Here is a 17,008-nt window from a genome sequence, read left to right as displayed (position 1 = left end):
TTTGGGGGTGGGGGGTGGGGGGTCCTCCAACAGGCTAGAGCGGGCCTGTCCCTGCACCCAGCGCTGCCCAGGAAGATAAGGTCACGACAGGGCTGGGCAGCCGCCTCTCTGGCCCTGCAGTAGAGGGAGGGGGTCATGCCACTTGGGTCACCTGCACGGGACAAGGGACCTGCCTGCCTACAGCCACCCTTTTCCATCTGAGGCTACGATTTCCTCTTGACTTCGGTACTGTTTTACCTTCTCAAGGCAAAGATTTCTTTCCTTCTCTGAAATCCCGTGTCTTTCCTTAAAAAGCCTTCTCCTGGCTCCTTCTTCGCATATTTCCTACTGTTCATTTTGACTTTTGAGCCTGTGTTCTTTTGGCAATTCCAGCCATTTTATACAGAAATGTGCCCCAGGCAAAGGCCCTGCCAGAGACTTTGGGTGGCACCCTGGCGAAGGAGTGGGGAGGAGACCGTCCCCCTGAACCCACAGAGCCGGGGAAGCCGCCTCGGCAGCCCCTGCCCCAGGCACTGCCCCTGACCGTCTGCCTCAGGGAGAAGCAGCACGGGAGGGGGCCAGCGCAGGCTGCCATCCAGGGCCTGGGGTGGAGCGACGGAGGGCGGGTGTCTGAGACCCCACAGGTGCAAGTTACCTGTGGGCACCTGTCCCGGGGTCTGGGCCACATCTCTGTAGCAACAGGGGGAGGCAAGAGGCAAGAACAGAATGTGAAATGCTCTCCTCTCCGAGTCTCCTGTCCCCTGCCTGCCATCTGCTCTCCTTGCCCCTGCCCCACGGCAGTGCCGGCCCCTCCAGTTTATCCAGAGCTCCTCGGGGCTTTCCTGCCAGTCCCAGACCCATGCGTCCTGCCCCCTGTGTGGTGTCTGTAGGGTCAACTTAGTCTGCAAACAGCCTGTGCGAGCTTGGCCGAACCAAAGGCCACACGGTGGTCATGCATCTGTGATATTGTATATCTGCTCGCCACGAGGGCGCCTGTCCGACCTCCAGCCACTGGCAATGTGCCATAGACCCGGGGCACCCTGTGGCCAGGCCTCACCCAGCTCTGTGGGGCACTCGCTGTCTTGGCCTCAGAAATGGGCCCAGGGGAGGCAAGAGGCCCAGCCAAGCAGTGAAGAGTGGCCTCGATGAGCCTAGACTCTTCGAGACAGCAGGGCAGTGGGGTTGGGGAGCCCTGAGCAGGCCCTGGCCTGCCCCTAAGGGCAGGGCGGGCAGGTGGGGGCGAAGCAGGAAGGATGCGGAGCAGTGACAGGGCCTGGCAGAGCCTTTCTGGAAGTCTCCCGAACAGGAGCCCCGGGTGGAGGGCAGAGGGCGGCAATCACCTCAGCTGCCCACTCACGTCCCGGGGACAACAGGGTCCAGCACGGGCATCTCTGAGCCTCTTCTCTCGGTGCCCCAGTTTCCAGTTAGAAGTCAGCGGTGAGAGGGGTGTGTGAGTGACTCACAGCTCAGACCTATTCTTAGGTGGCTCAGAATTCACAGTGTCATTTCAGGAAGCGTGAAAACTGATTCTGCTAAACTGAAAACGGTTATGAGTCCCTCTTCTGAGTTTCTGCCCATTTGAAAACTAAGTTCCCGTGGGAGCAGTGACCCCACCGGAGGCCTTGAAGTTTGTTTAAGAAAGCGGAAGCAGGTGCCAGTGGCCCTTGGCCAGAGACGGTGTGAAACGCAGGCACACGTCCCAGGGCGGCCACGGGGGCCTGCGGCCCGGGTGGCGCCCTGTGGACTCCCTGCCAGGAGGACGTGCGCGTGCTGTTGGTGACGCGGTCCACTTGCGGCAGCCCGGACTCCAAAGGTGGACTTCTCTCCCATCATAGAAATGCAGAATCCCACAACTGCCGACTTTGGTTCAGAGGTTCAGGGTGGCAGGACCAAGGTCCCTCTGGCTCCCTGGCCCTTTGCCTCTTGGTGCCCTGATGGCGATGTCTGCTCTCACCATCACAGCGCCTTGCAAGCAAAAGGAGAAAATAGTGGCGGTCAGAAAGAGCCCTGGCCAAGTCAGCCCTTTTGAGAGTCTTCCTGGAAGCTGGAGGGCATACGCCTCGGGCCGCCCGATCTGAGAGAGCGCCCCGAGATGCCTGTAGCTGGAGGCACCACCCCACCCGACAGCAAAGGGAGAGGGATAATGGATTGGGGTGGGCGCTATGAATCTCGGCTGCAGACCCTGTGTGTCTCCCTCAGAGGCTCGAGAGCTGCCCTCCCCCAGCCAGGGCCTGCCGTCACGGTGACCACTGCCCAGCGGGCCCCGCCATACCTCGCCTGTGCGGCCCTGGTTTCCCAGTGCTTCTGGGCCCACAGCTCTGCCCCACGGGGCCTCTTCCCTCTCAGTCTATGCCTGCAAAGTGACAAGGACCAGACGTGGCCTCTGACTTTGAAGGCCCAGTCCCAGGGACAGCAAGGCACACAAGGGCAGGGCCCACAGGTCCCTCCCTGATGCCCACCACCCTTCCTATGGGTCACCTGCACCACGCCTCCCCTCCCTGAGTGTGCAGGGCCAGCCACCTTCCTGGGCCCCGAGGGCAGGGCTAGCACCAGATCCAGGGCCACAGCCCCTGGCCAGCGTCACCCGCCCGAAACACGTAAGTCAACCCAGATCCCACCAGAATGCATGAAATCTGGCACGTGCCGGCCGAACCCAGCAATAGCCGTGTCCTGCGCAGCCAGCCCGGAGCTAGTGAGGACCCCCGCTGCGTCCATTCCCCGTGCACACATTTGCACCTACTAGCCCCTTCACTTGAGCCTGAGCCCTCCCGAGACCCCTGCCCTTGGTGCTCGTTGCCCCCACACTTCCTGCCACAGTCCCGGCCCCACCTCCCCGCTTCCAGGGGTACCCGAAGGGCCTTAGAGAAAGGGTGCTGAAGAAGGGAGGGGGCGGGCCAGGGCTGACAGGGGCACGGAGCCAGAGTGGCTTCCAGGGCAGGGGCGCACCCTGTGCAGGGAGCTCGGAGCGAGCCCTGGCCCCTCTGGGCGATGGGATCCATGGGGCTCAGCCCCCAGGCCAAGTGGGGGGAAGGGAGGTCTCGGCAGCAAGGTGCCCAGATCGTAGGTGGCCTCCTTGTGAGGACCCACAAGCAAAGCCTCGACTCTACGGAAAGAAGGGTGTGGCCAGGCCTGGCCAGGTGTCCCAGGGACCCCCCGTGATGGGAACCAAAGGCAGGAGCAGGGGAGCCGGGGTGGCCTCTAACCTGTGCCCCCCTCTTCCCCGGGGACTGTGCTGGTGACAGGCAGGTGACCGCAGACAGCAGGAGCTGGCTGGGTCTTCCTGCTCCCACAAGTCACGTCCTTCCATGGCGCCCCGTGTGTCCTATCGCGGCATGAAGCTTGGTATCCAGACGCCACATCTCAGGGTGATTCCCCCACCCCACCCCTGCCGAGTCTCCCAGGTTGGTCGCCCAGATCCACGACGAGCTGTTATTTGAGGCGGAAGATCCACAGGTCCCAGCGTGTGCGGGCAGGCCTGGACGGCACATGGCTGCTTTTAGTTCAGGGACAACTACAGCAGCTGCCCCTTGTGGGGACTCAGGGCCACTTTCTGCCTCATGGCACCCGTCACTCGCCTGTACCCCGGCAGGCAGAGCGTGAGCCTAACTGAGGGACTCGTGAAAGGCCTGGACGTGCCCCATCCTGGCTCCGTCCAACAGAGGAAACTCCGTCCTTCAGCGGAGAGGTTCTCTGCACAGTCAGTATTTCCCCAATAGGCTGAGGGGCGAGATCCCACCTCCTGCCCTTAAGAAGCACCTGAGCACTCCTGAAGCTCCCCCAGGGTGGCCGTGGCCACACCGCAGGGCTCCCAATGTGCATGCCAGGTCAGAGGGGCTGGGTGCCACGCTGCCCTCCCAGGGACCCAACAGCCCTACACCAACAGCCTCTGCCCCGGCTCCCTGCCTTCCAGCACCACCAGTGTCCTCTCTGCACAGCACAGAGGAGACAAGGCCACTGCCTTCAAATAAGTGCTGACCCGCTTCAGGCACCCAGAGACTGGTTCCCCAGGGAGATGGCCAGCTAACCCCTGAGTCACAGCAGAGACAGAACAAGGCACCTCCCACCCATTCCTAGGGTCTTTCTGTCACAATCTTTGTACTGAAAATTTCAGATAACTTTGTAGGATGGAATGAAATATTTATTGATCCAAGGGACAAAACACTTCAGACCAAACTCTGAGAAACACTAAACCAGCTGACCCCTCCCCGCCTGGGCCACCCCCTTTCTCAGGGCTGGAGGGCAGGTGTCCCGTGCTGACCCAGGCCGCATGGCAGGGCCAGGCCACAGCACCAAGAACTGCCCCCACAGGCTCTACCCCTATGTAGACATCCACAGGGAATTCGGCGGGGAGCGCGGGCCCTCCTGCCCCAGCAGCCGCAGCCAGAGTTGCCCTCTGATCCTCCCCCCTCCCAGCCCCAGAGCCTCTTGACAGAACTGGAGGCCCTGGCACGGCACTTGCCCGCCCTGGCCAGACCCCCACTGGCTGAGGTCGGCAGCAGAGAGGCCGCTCTCCAGCCTGGAGGGCGCTTTTGCCCCAGGGACCCATGGTCGGTGCAGTGACGGTGCCTTTGAGCCTGTGCCACGGATGTGGCCAGTGGGAGATGGGACCAGCCAAGGGCTGTCAGACCTGCTAGCGCAGGTGGCCACGTGGACCCAGGAAAAAACTGAGGAGCCTGGGGGCCAGGGCAGGGCTGGGCCTGAGCCTTCCCGTGGCCCTGTCCCTGCCCAGGCGGCTTGGGGCTGCCTCTCTCCTCTTTCCCTTTGTTCCAGCTCTTGTCAGGGGCACCATGGAGCCCCTGCGGCACGTGCGGGCCTCGGAGCTGCACCTGCAGGTGAGTCGGGCCAGGAAGGTGCCACACGACGCTGCCAGGCTCCTCCCCGATGGGAGAGGACAGTCCAGCCGCCCAAGGGGCAGGAGGGCCGGGACGGAGGGCTGGGCCCACCCACCGCACCTGAGCCCCCACAGCGCTGCCCTCCCCCACCTTCCCCATGGTCCCCGGAGGCCCAGGAAGCCCTACCCCACCCCACCTGTAGACCAGCAGGTGGCAGGCGATGGCAGCTGTGGGCAGCCCCCATCCGTCCTGTCAGGAAGGAGCTGTTGAGCCACCGTTGAGGGCCTTGGCAAGGTCCCACCCGGGGTTGGGGTCCCCGAGGGCCCTCCAGGCCCCCCATCAAGCTCTCTCAGACCAGCTGATCCCCAGGGAGCGGGGACCCTGAAGTGGTGAGCAAAGGGAGTGCCTGGCCTGGCCCAGCCCCCACAGGCCTGCTCCCTGGCCCAGGGGCCCCGGCAGGCCAGGTGAGATGCACAGCCAAGGTCGAGGTAGTACGACACGGGGGTGGATGTGGCCCGTCTGCCTGTCACTGTGAGCGTGTGTGCACGGGCATCTCTCCAGGCACCGTGGCGCGTGTTCTGATCCTGTCTTCGGGCAGGTGTGGCCCATGTCCGCCTGCGTCGTAGGCTTGGGAACTGGCCTCGGAGGGCTGGCCTGGGCCTGGCACCCAACTCTGGCTGCTGCCCACAGATGCCCCTGAAGGTGAGCCTGAGTGCCGGCCACTCGTGGGGACACCTGGCGCCACTGCGGGAGGCCCCGGGCCCTCGGCCCAGCCCACGTCCCGCGGAGTCTCCAAGCAACCACCCAGCCACCGCCAGCCCCTGTGCCAGCACCTTCCCCCGGTGTGTGCATTTTTCCCCTTCATTTTGTCTGTGGCCCCAGGCAACAGTGGGAGGAGAGAACTGGTTTCCACCAGCCCGTCGTGTGGCCGTCCCCAAGGTCAGCACGGGGCACTTTGTACTGGCGTCACGGCCAGAGCAGGCTGTGGAGGGGGCCACGCTCACCCCCCCGGTTGTCCCCTGGAGTAAAGGCCTTTTCAAAGCCGGCCGAATTCCTCCCAGGGATGGGAAATGCCTGTCCACAGCCCTCAGCCAGACCCAGGGCTGAGTGCCCGACACGTGGTCCTGCCTGGCTCACCGCAGGCCCTCCCAGCCCTGCTCCCATGGAGCCTGGGGGTGGGCTCCTCCAGGGCCACAGCTGCTCCCCACCCAGCGGGTGCCCTCCCTGCCGGCTCTCTGAGCCTCCCGGGGCCGCCGAGACGGCAGCTGCACCGCACAGAGAACACAGCACCGCGGGCACTGGGCTGGTGTTCACGACAGGCTCCTCTGGAGGCCAGAGGGGCCCATGTGCAGGCTCCTGTGTCTCCAAGAGCCCAGCCGGGCCGGCGGGGCCTCTGGAGTCACGCTCCCGGGCCCCACCGCCTCCCCACGGGGCTCCTGCCGGCCAGCTCCCCTGAGTCTCCTCCAGAAGCGGTTTTCTCAGATTCCCCCCCGCCAAGTGCCAAGAAGAGCCCAGACCACGCACCCCAACAGCCTCACAGCGGGCGGTGACAGAGGTGCCCCTTTACAGTGGGGAAACTGAGGCACAGAAAGGTCACATCATTGTACAAGCCCACCTGGCTAGCAAACACCAGGTCTAACTGCTCCCCTGCTCTGCTGCCTCTACGTCACAGCCCCTGGAAATGTGCCCCTGGGGTCCCTTTGCCAGACCACCCTGGCACCCCCGGGGGCCTCCCCTCCCACGTGTGAGCTGCTCATTTAAATGGTGACCGGGGTCTCCACGCCGCCCCTTTTGCACAGCCCACCACACACGGCACCCCTTTTCTGCTGTGCCCAGGCCCATTTTTCCCATGGCTTCAACATAGCATCACTGTTTCCACAGAGTGCGCAAGTGCGAGGATCTGTGTGGCCAGTCCTGACTGCGGCGTGATGGAACATTCCAGAATCCGGAGATGGCGGGGAATTGCCGCTGGGCCCCTCCATGCCGGCCGTGGGGGGGTGTGGTATGTCCACGTGCCCACGTGCACACCGGGATGGCCACGCCTCTGGTGGCCTGTCTCTATGCTGTCACCTCAGAGGCACGGCCACCGCGGGGCTTCACACAGATGTCTGAGAGGGAATGACTGAGCTCAGGCTGACGTCCAAACGGGCCTCGTGCCCCTGGGCCGGCAAGGGCCAGAGCATGCTGCCCAAGGCAGCTGGCATCCTCCGGCTTCGGAACCCTAGACGCCGGCTTCAACTTAGCTGGCCGGAGGGCCTGTGGCAGGAGGGGAGACCCTGGGGACGGGGACAGCCAAGGTCGCTCCTCCCACCAAGGGAAGGCCCACCTCAGTGAACCGTCTGGGGCTGGGGAGCACCCCAGTGTCCCTGAGCCCCCTCCTCGCCCCTTTGCTGGGACTGGACTCCCTCCCTTACACCAGGAGGGAGTGGGCCTGATGCCGTGGCCTGGCCCCACAGTTCCCACTGCCCCTCAGAGCGCAGTCACTCCTTAGAGGCCCCACGTGGGCAGGAGGATGCCCGGGCCTGCGGTGGAGCCCTGGGCAGGGCAGCCGGCACAGGGCCAGCGGCCTCGCCTCCCAAGGTCACCCAGCACCTGCCCCAACCCCCAAGGAGCAGTCCGGCATCTCCAGAAAAGCAGCCTTTCCTGGCAAAGTGCCAAGCGGGCCCCTCAAGAAAGCACAGGAGCCCAGTTCCATCAAGTCCGGTTTTATTGAGAAACAGCAGCATCGGGGGCCACGTAGGTGGAGGGGCCACAGCACTCCCCACCCCTCCTGCTGCTCACACGCCCACAGGAGGCCTGGGACCCCCCACCCGCCCCTGGCCCAGCAGCCTGTCTCCTCTGGAACTTGGCCGGCTGCCCCTCCGGGCCCTCTCAAGGGCTGTTTTGGCGCATCCTGGGGTCTCAGGGAAGTTGCCACGGTCGTGGACCCATAAACAGTAAACCACAGGAAGTGCAACCAGCCACCATGAAATGGTCTGGGCTCTGTGCCCCCAGAGACACAGTGTCCACGGCAGTTGTGGTCAAACAGCCTGGCCAAGGTGACGCCATGTTATCAGCTCTGATCACAGCTCGTGTGGCTGAGTGTCCACCCTGCCACTCTCCCCGCACACCCAGAGACGCAGGCAAAGGCTCATCCTGGGTCGCCCCTGCTTCACACAGGCCCATCCAGTGCCGTCCACCGGGGGGGAAGGGGACACTACATTCAAGGTCCGCTGGGCCCTGGGGAAGGCCCAGGGGGAGGGAGAGGGCCCAGCGCCGAGCCGTGGACGCGGCCACCTGCCAGGACCCCGCTGCTCGGCACAGGGCTTGGGGCCAGCCTGTCCAGGCTGGAACGGGAGGTCCTCGGCTACAAGCCTCCCTCCCCGGCACCACACCCTTGCACGTGTGTGCACACACATGCACGTCCACACACAGGCACAGACATGCCCGTGCACGTACGGTGGGCACACGTGTGCATACACACAGGCACACATACACGTGTGCACACGCACACCATGCACACACACAGCCACACAGGCACACACACCAGACACACTCCATCTTCAAAATGGCTAATTATTGCTGTTAAAAAAACAATACATCCAACAACGGTAGGCCGGGGCTCCCCTCCCGCACCCCAGGCCCTGGGCCGCCCCACTCACAGCACTGCTGGAAGCCTATCGTCAGCACCACGGAGCAAACGTTCCAGGATCTGCCCCACACCCAGCCTAGAACACACGCCCTAACGCCTCCACCAAAGGACCAGGAGACCAGGGACACAGGCCGTGGCCAAAACACATTCACTGAAGCAGCTTCAAACAGACACAGGAGCGACACCGCCCACCTCGCTGGGGAGGGTGGTGGGTTCCCGAGGTTCAGGGGCCACCGCCCAGCCACTCCCTGGACACCCACAGGAAGGCTGCCTCAGGGCAGCTGCCCAGCTCCGGCCCCGGACCCGCCACGGCAAGGGCCTCGGCTCAGGGCCACATCTGCCAGCCACTGCCAGGGCAGGCAGGGGCAGTCACTCCCCTTGTGGCCCAGGGAGCCTCCCAAGCGCTCGCCAGATACTCAAGAAAGCCATCTGAGGAGCGTCCCCCAGCCTGTCCCCTCTGAAGGCCTTCTGTGAGGAAGGATGCCGGGGGCAGGCTGGGGGCCGCCCACAGACCTCAGGCCTCGGGCAGGTTGGGTTGTAGGGCCTCCCAGCTCAGGCCCGTCTCCCACAGCCGGACCTCCGACTCCCTGGGGGCAGGCTGGCCCCGCGTCTCTGCCCCATTCACCCAAGGGCAGCAGTGGGAGGCCAGGCTGGACACGGGTACAGATGAAAGGTAAGAGACGTCACCAGGGCCCTCCAGGCGGCTGGCCTCAGTACGTGCACTCGCTCTAGCCACCACCCCCAGGGGCCAGCTGTCTGCAGACCCCAAACCTGGGCAGTGGGCCCCCCGCCAGGACTCTGGCGGCTCCAGGCCAGTCCAAGGTGCCAGAGCCCTCACCTGCCCCGAATCCCACTGCCGGGGGCTACCCATCAGGTCTATGTCTCAGGCTCATCTAACAAACACATTCTGGAACACTCCACCTCCTGCTTTCCAGTCCAAAAACAGAGGCTTCCAAAAGTCCTGGGAGCCCTGTCTCCTGAGCATGGGTGCCAAGCCTGGGGGCTGGCTTTTCCTGGGCCTCAGCAGGCGCCCCTGGGGGAGGCCTAGGAGGCCAGCAGGGAGACGGAGCAGGGCTCCAGGAGGATGCTTCACAGAGGTAGAAGTAACGTCAGAATTTCTACAAATGTATAAAATTCACATCTCAGTGCACGTTTGTGGAGCGGCTAGCTCCCAGGCTGGCGGGAGGTGGCGAGCCACAGGCATCCTCCACCAGCGTGGCCCAGGGGACAGACGGGGGATCTGCTCCCCCAGTGATCCTCGGGCCCCGCTGCACCGCACGCTGGCCAGGCGAAGGCCCTGTCCCAGGCATGGGGGGCACCCAGCCTGTTGAGCACACAGGTGCCTGTGCCCACAGCAGCTGGGCATCTGGGCTCCAGACACACGGCCACCCTGTCATGCCCGCCCCCCCCCCCCCCCCCCCCCCCCCCCCCAGCATCTCTCCCAAGTCCTGGTGGCAGTGGAAGGGCAGTAAAGAAAGGTGCGGAGTCCAGCCAGTGTCCCTACCCTCTGGGCCGTCCACCTGGGAAAGACACCGCAGCCCACCCAGCCCACAGACCCCACACGGACGGACGGAGGCCAGCAGGGCAGCGGAGGGCCACGCTTCTGCCCAGGAGCAACCCCAGTGACGTACTGTGGTCAGCGTCAACCAGATGCCGGCAGCTCCGGAGCCCCAGCCCCACCGGGGCTCCAGCGGCCCCCACCCACCCCACAAGTCCCGACACCAGGGACCAGAGGCTCCAAAGGCACAGGATCAATGGAAGCTGGCAGCGTCCCCAAGCTGCCACTGACAAGACACAACCCACCATGCTGACCCCGCGCGGCCCCCACTTGCCCTTCCTGCCCGGCCAGGCCTCAGCCCAGCCTCGGCCCCCGCCACGCCCCACGCCAACTGAGGCCGCCCCAAGCCCAAACCAATCCGAACAAAAAGAGGAAAAAGGCACAACTGTTTGTTTTCCATTTTGCTAAAACACTTTACGTCTGTCTGTATAATCCAGATTAACAAAATCTGAGAGCTGCAAGAAAATAGGGTGCCGATTTCTGTACAGTCTACAAAACTCCCATCCCCAAGCAGGGACTGGACGCCACCAGGGAGAAATGTACAGGGGACAGCGGGGTCTGTACAATGTTCTGCAAATATCTCGATTGCTGAGGCACAAAAGGCCCCTCGGGAAACTGGGCTCGTTTTACCCATCTGCTGATTTCCGGAGTGCCTTTTTAAGAACGTCCCCTCTGTGTCCCGCACACGGGACCGAGCTCAGCGGCCCACTGTGCCTGCCACCCCCGCTCCTCACCCCACCAAGTAGAGGGGCCTCGGTGGCCGTATTCATGCCCCTCCTGCCCCCACGGCCGGGTCCAGACTCACAAGCTGGACAAGTGGGCCCTGCCATCCTCCCCTTTCCTCCCCTTTCCTCCCCCGTCCAGGCTACCCCACGCCTGACAGCCACCTCCCACCTGAGAGGGAGAGGCGGGGAGTGGGGGGGGGGGGCACAGGCACGCCGGTACCGCCCTCCCCCCCCAGCCAAGGCAGACAGCGCTCGCTCCTCCCAAAGGCATCGGGGGAAACCTGCTGCCATCCTGAGTTCAGTCCTACGAGCCAAGGCTGGACAGGGCAGCCCAGAACCTCCCCACAAACCAGGAATGCTCTTTAGGGGGAAAGAATGCTAAGTCAGGGTTCTCCCTCCAGATTTCAAAATCTGAAACCCTCCACCCACCCGGCCACCCACCCCCACCAAACTGGGCCAGAAGTAGTGCATATTCTAGACGGGTGTGTGTGTGTGTGTGTGTGTGTGTGCGTGAAGGTATAAACTACCATTTTGTCCCAAGAATTAAAGTCATGCAGAGTGCTATTCTGTCTAAATAACTTATTAAAAAACAGGTCGGTTTCAGGCTGGGAGAAGCTGTGGGCTCAGTGGTGTTGGCAGCGGCCTGGCTGAGTAAAGTAAGATTCACAGGGCAGAACCCAGCAGCCGTGAGGCAGGGCGGTCCTCGGGGAGGTCTGGGGAAGGCCACCGTACTCTAGCTGGCACTGGGGAGAGGCGACCACGTGACTGCCTCCCCACCCTGCTCTCCTGAAGGACCCCGACCAGGCTGTGCGACAGGTTGCTACGGGAACCACACGTGGGTGAGGATGCCAGTCAGCAAAGCTGGGGCAGGGAGGGGAGGGGCAGGGACCAAAAGGAAAGAAACGTGACTCCATGTCAAAGCAAAGCTGGGCTGGGTGGAGCGAGGGGCGGCGAGAGATAGGCACGCCCCCCGCTCCCAGGGCAGGCGGGCTGCCGTGGCTAGCTCAAAGGCCGGGCAGGGGGCGCTCACCAGTCTAGGCCCAGTCTGAGCGGGGCAGCAGGGCGGGAGGCCGTGGGGCATGCGGCATGCTGCAGCCAGGCCGTGTCCTCAGCATGCACAGAGCAAAGCGGGACCCTCGGCTAGCTCCGTGCCCGTGGGGCAGCGGCCGGCCGGCCCAGCAGGCCACGCCTCCCGGGAGCCGACAGCTGAGCCATAGCCTGGCCGGTGGCCAGGGGTCTGCTGGGCGGTGGGGGGGGGGGCCTCGTCGAGGAGGTCCTGTGCTTGGTGGGCCAGGCTGCGCCTGCCCTGATGGCGGTGGGCGGGAAGAGGCCCCTCGAGCAGGCCAAGCAGCCGTGTGGACGCGTGGCAGTCCATGCTGTCACTCTTCAGGGTGCGGCCCCGGAAGGCCGGAGAGCGCGAGGGGCCGTGGCTGCGAACAACCCAGCCCCAAAAGTGTCACAGACGAGCAACAGCCCCACAGCCCCGGAGAACCAGGCAGAGAACCGCGTGATGTTGAAAAGGGAAAACCCAACACGAACGCCAAGGTGAGCGTCTGGAAGCGGGCCCGGGCGGTGGGCAGGCGGGCACAGGCGGACGGGGCGGCCGGGGCGGCAGGTGGGCGGGCAGGCGGGACGCGGTCACTCCTCGCGCAGCTGCAGGCGGTAGCGGTGGTAGCGGACCTGGAAGAAGAGGCGCTCGGCCAGCGACAGGGTCATGCCGGGCAGCACGTAGTGGTCACTCGAGCCCATGTGTCTGAAGCCCAGCGACTCGTACAGCTTGTGTGCGGCCACCTTGACGGCCGTCGTGCCCAACACCACCGCCGAGTAGTTGTGCACCAGAGCGAACTCCAGCACCTTGCGGCCCAGCGCCTTGGCGATGCCCTTGCCACGGAAACGCGAGTCCACGGACATGCGCAGCAGCTCCACCGTGTTGTCTGCCTCGTGGGCCCGCGCCGCCACGATGCCCACCACGTTGCCATCCAGCACGGCCACCCAGAAGCAGGAGCCTGCAGGGACAGGGCAGTCAGAGCTGCTGGGTGACACGGCTGCCCCTCCAGAGCCCCCTCCGAGTGGAAAGGGCCGGGCCCGGCCTGCCCGCTGCCCGCTGCGGCCCTGGGCCCGAGCCCCTCCCCCAGAGACCAAGAGCTGGGCAGGCCTCGGCCAAACACAGCCCTCCTCTGCCCGGCCACCCCCAGAACGAATTCCTGGACGGCGGCGGATGGCCACGGACAGGCCACAGGTGCAGCCGACCTGCCCTGGCCCCCAGCCCCTTGGGACTCTGCACGCTGGCTGCCGTGTGTCCACAGCAGGCAGCTGGGGAGAGGCAGGTGCCGTGGGGGTACATCCGGAAGCACCCCTACAATGGGGACCTCAGGGGGCCTGGGGGGACAGGCCAGGGCAGCGGGACCCCTCTGGGAGCCATGCCCCCGGGGGGCCTCAGGAGGTCTCAGAGGCCTCAGGCCCCGCCAGCTCTGTGGCCTCCACTCTCCTGGGTTGGGAGCTGCAGAGCCTGGGAGCCCCGTGACCTGCTTGGATCAGGACACAGAAGCAGATCCTCGGTAGGCTCAGGAGAAGGTCCAAGTGGGAAACCAGGATGGATGGATGTGGGCACCACTGCACGCTCCCCGCTGACCCTGGCCTCTCCTGGGCAGCGACCCAGTGGCCGGGCCAGCCGTCCCCACCCATGGCCTGGACCAATCACAGCCCCACGCAGGGCGGGAAGAGGAGGACAAAGGCCGAAGGGGGATGAGGGAAGAAGCGAGAGGAGAGACAATCAACTGGGAGGAGAAGGCCTGCAGAGCACGGGCCACAGAGCCCGCCTGGTCACCTCTGCTGACCGCCAGCCCAGAAGCCACAGGAGGCAGGGGCTGACCGCCAGGGGTGTCCACTCTGAGCAGCCCCACCTGCACGCGCCCTGCCTGTGGCCAGGTCTTCCACCAACCACCCCCACCTTCTCCCCTCGAGTAGCCAAACTCTCCCCCCAGAAAGGTTCTGCACCTGACCCTGCCCAGAGATCTCACCCCTTTGCCTGACCCCCAAGGGTCCCCCACTGTCTTGTCTGCCAGCAGGCCGCCATCGGCCCGTCAGCTTGGCCACAGGGTCTCCCGTCTCCTTCCCTGCCATACTGACACCTGGCCTGTAGCCAAAGCTCAGGAACGGCCGAGGGCCCCCCGCCCTGATGGACCCCTACCAGCCGGCCTGCCCACCATCAGGGTTTCTGGCTCCCCCCACACACCCAGGCCAGACCAAGTCTCCCCGTACCCCGAGCCGCACGGCCCCGTCGGCTAGCCTCCCTGCCCCCGGGGCCCCTTCCTGCAACCTGCTGGACCTCTCCGCGGGGAGCAGGGCACACCCTGCACTCACACCCAGGGAGACCATGGCCCAGAAAGAGCAGGGCCGACAGCAGGGTCCTCCCAGCTCCTAGCCTGAGCCCCGATCTGCTCCTGCGGCCTGGGCCTTGGCACCAGCTAGGTGGGCTTTGCCCTTCTGCAGAAGCTGGGACTCCGTGAAGGCCGAGAAGATGCTGAGTTCAAGCTGAGGAAAGGGGCCAGGAAAGCCGAAGGTGCCGAAGGGCTGGGAAGGGGGGTGGGGACAGGGCAGGACAGGGCACCACAGGCTGGGGCTGGCGGGCCAGGGGCTGGTGGTGCCAAGGTGGGGCACCCTTGCTCCGGAAGCCTTGCTACTCTTGTCCCCGTGACCCGCAGCTCCTCCCTAGAGCTCACCAACCGTTCGGGCCACACGGTCCCCTCTCCTCAGCCTAGGAACCCTCGGGCACCTGGGAGACCCCAACACCCCAGAGGGCTGAGACGCAGGCTCCCTCCTCCAGCTAGCTCAGGACATGGAGAAAAACATGTGGCCCTGCCTCCCAGGACCCAGCCTGCCTCAGGATCAGCCTGGAGGACAGAGGACAGCCCCCAAGGGCTGCAGACCCTTCTAGACCAGACCCAGGCCCTCCTTCTACAGAAGCCCGGGGGCTGGGGCAAGACCCTCTGCCTCACTAACTGGCCCAGAAACCAGAAGTGGGGGTGAGACTGAAAACCCCTGCTCTTGCAGGGCTCACAGCCCTCAGCGACCCCACGGAGAACCTTCTCGCCACCATGAGGTCCCCCTCCGCCAGGGCCCTGGCCGCTCCAGGCCAGCCCAAGATCCAGCAAAGCACAGCAGAGGGGCCCGAGGAGAGGTGAGAGAGATCCCACCCGTTCTGAGCAGCAGGCACCGGGGAAAGGGCATCCGGAAGGCAGCGCTGCCCAGGGCCGGCTCAGGACACACGCACCAGCCCCCACGGGACACAGGACAGAGGCCTGGGGTCTGTGCGGAGGCTCGGGGGCCTTGCTTCGGCACCAAGGACCTAGCTCTGCCTCCCCCAGCCCTTTCCGGCCCGCTGCACCCCCAACCCCCCCCCTCCCCGCCAGAGCCCTCCCTCAGAAGACTCGGGGCCCCGGATGCGCCAGCCCAGGCCCGCCCAGGCCCGGTCCGTCCCCCCAGGCCAGTCCCCGGGCGGCTGGCAGCGTGAGGGTGGCCCCGCCGGAAGGAGGGGCGGTGGGAGGGGCGAGGAAGGGGCCGGAGACACGCGACTCACCGGGGGGCTTCATGTAGTACTGCTCGATGTCGGCCATGTCCGTGTGCAGAGCGCAGTCCAGGTAGGCGAGGACCACCTTCCGGCTGTAGTAGTAACGCAGGCCCAGCAGCCCCGCCGGCACCAGGCACGTCAGCAGCAGCGAGCGGGTCAGGGCAAAACACAGCACTGCGGGGAGAGGGGGGCCCCGGTGAGCAGCGGGCGGAGCGGGCGACCCCGGGCTGGGGGAGAGACCCCCCCGGCAGCTCCCTGCTAAACAAGCCAGCCGGGCACATGCGCCCAGCACGCCGCGGCCGCTTCTCCGCGGGAGCAGCGGGTCGGCCTGCCGGCCTCTCCCTCTCTTCCCTCGCGGCAAACTTCCCACCGTCAGGACGCGCCGTTCGGTAACCTGACATCACGGGATCTCTAACCGCTCTGAGCACAGCGGCGGCTTCTGGGCAGCCGCCTTGCATGGCTGGCAGGAAGAGCCCCCCGGGCGGGGCTCCTCGTGGCCCGTGCCCACCGCCCATGTGGCCCCCATGTGGCAGCGGCCGTGCACACACCCCTGCGCACTCCAGCGAGGCTCGGACAGGCTGTCCCACCTTGTAAACTCGGGGAGTCGCAGGGGGCACCTTCCGGCATTGGGCCCCAGGGCCAGCCCCCCAGTGTTCTGAGGTGAGGGTGGGGGGATGAGGAAGGGAAGCCCGAGATGGTTTCCAGACCCATCTAGGCTGCCAGGAGACAGACGCGCCTGCAGTGAAAGTCACTTCTGCTGCGTGACCTTGGGAGAGCAACCACCCCGGGCCTCGAGCTCATCTGTGAAATGGGGGCAACCGCCCTCCGGGGCTCCATGGAAAAGGCCTCAAAGCCCCTGCGGGGGCTGCCTCCCCCACCCCGCGGCCCCCTCGCTCTGCCTCCTCGGTACTCACCCTCCCCCGGCACCCGGGGGAGCTGGCTGTCTTCCCCTCATAAATTAGCACTTGGAGCCGCCGAGGCAGCCTCCCCCGCCCCGCGGATTATATATAGTTACACGCGCCAGGCGCGGAGCCTCAGCAGCGGGCGCTACCTGCCGCCACCCCGCCCCCACCCGGGATGACCGCGGACGGGACCGGAGAGGCGGGGCCGGGCCGAGAGGGGACGCAGGTGGAGACCCCGGCTCTCCCCCGCCCTCTCCCCCGCCCGCGGCCCCCTACCCTCCGCCGGCGCTCGTTCCCACGCCCCCACCCGGCGCGCCTTGGCCAAGAGCCCGGACGCCGCCGCCGCCGCCGCCGCCGCCGCCGCCGCCGGGGGCCACCTCGCCCCAGGCCACCGCAGAAAGCCGATGGCGTGCGGGTGCGCGTCCGTGCGCGTGCGAGAGGGCATGAGGGGGCCTGAGGGGTGGGCTTCCCTCCCGGGGCCGGGCCCCGCGGTGGGGGCGAGCGGGGCTCGGGGGGTCCTGTGCGTCTGTCCCCGGGGGTGAGGGGGGCGGGCGGGCGCGGACTGCGGCAGGCGGAGCGCGGCGGGGTCCCCCGCGCACTGACCGGCCAGCAGGGCGTAGAGCAGCTGCGTGCGCGGGTGCTGCCGCAGGCCGCGGAAGGCCGTGTTGGGGATGCGCTCCATGATGCCGTCGTAGAAGATGCGGCGCGCCGCCTCCTGCTCGGCCGCGCGGAACTCGCGGATGTACACGCCGCGCCCCCCCGGCGGCCCCGCGCCCCCCGCGCCGCCGCGGGGCTGGGGGCCGGGCGCGGG

At 65.9% G+C, this 17,008-nt stretch overlaps 1 protein-coding gene across 1 annotated transcript; it reads right to left on the bottom strand.

Annotated features, from left to right (window-relative positions):
* Positions 1–10,318: 10,318 nt before the first annotated feature.
* Positions 10,319–17,008, bottom strand: NAT8L (N-acetyltransferase 8 like; the record flags this gene model as incomplete). Its single annotated transcript, XM_049632500.1, has 3 exons — positions 10,319–12,731; positions 15,305–15,469; positions 16,801–17,008. Coding segments are annotated over 3 exons (741 nt in total), but the record flags the coding sequence as incomplete, so codon positions are not given.

This window comes from Panthera uncia, chromosome B1, assembly GCF_023721935.1.
Source record: "Panthera uncia isolate 11264 chromosome B1, Puncia_PCG_1.0, whole genome shotgun sequence".
NCBI lineage: Eukaryota > Metazoa > Chordata > Mammalia > Carnivora > Felidae > Panthera > Panthera uncia.
This window is presented reverse-complemented; position numbering and strand designations above follow the sequence as displayed.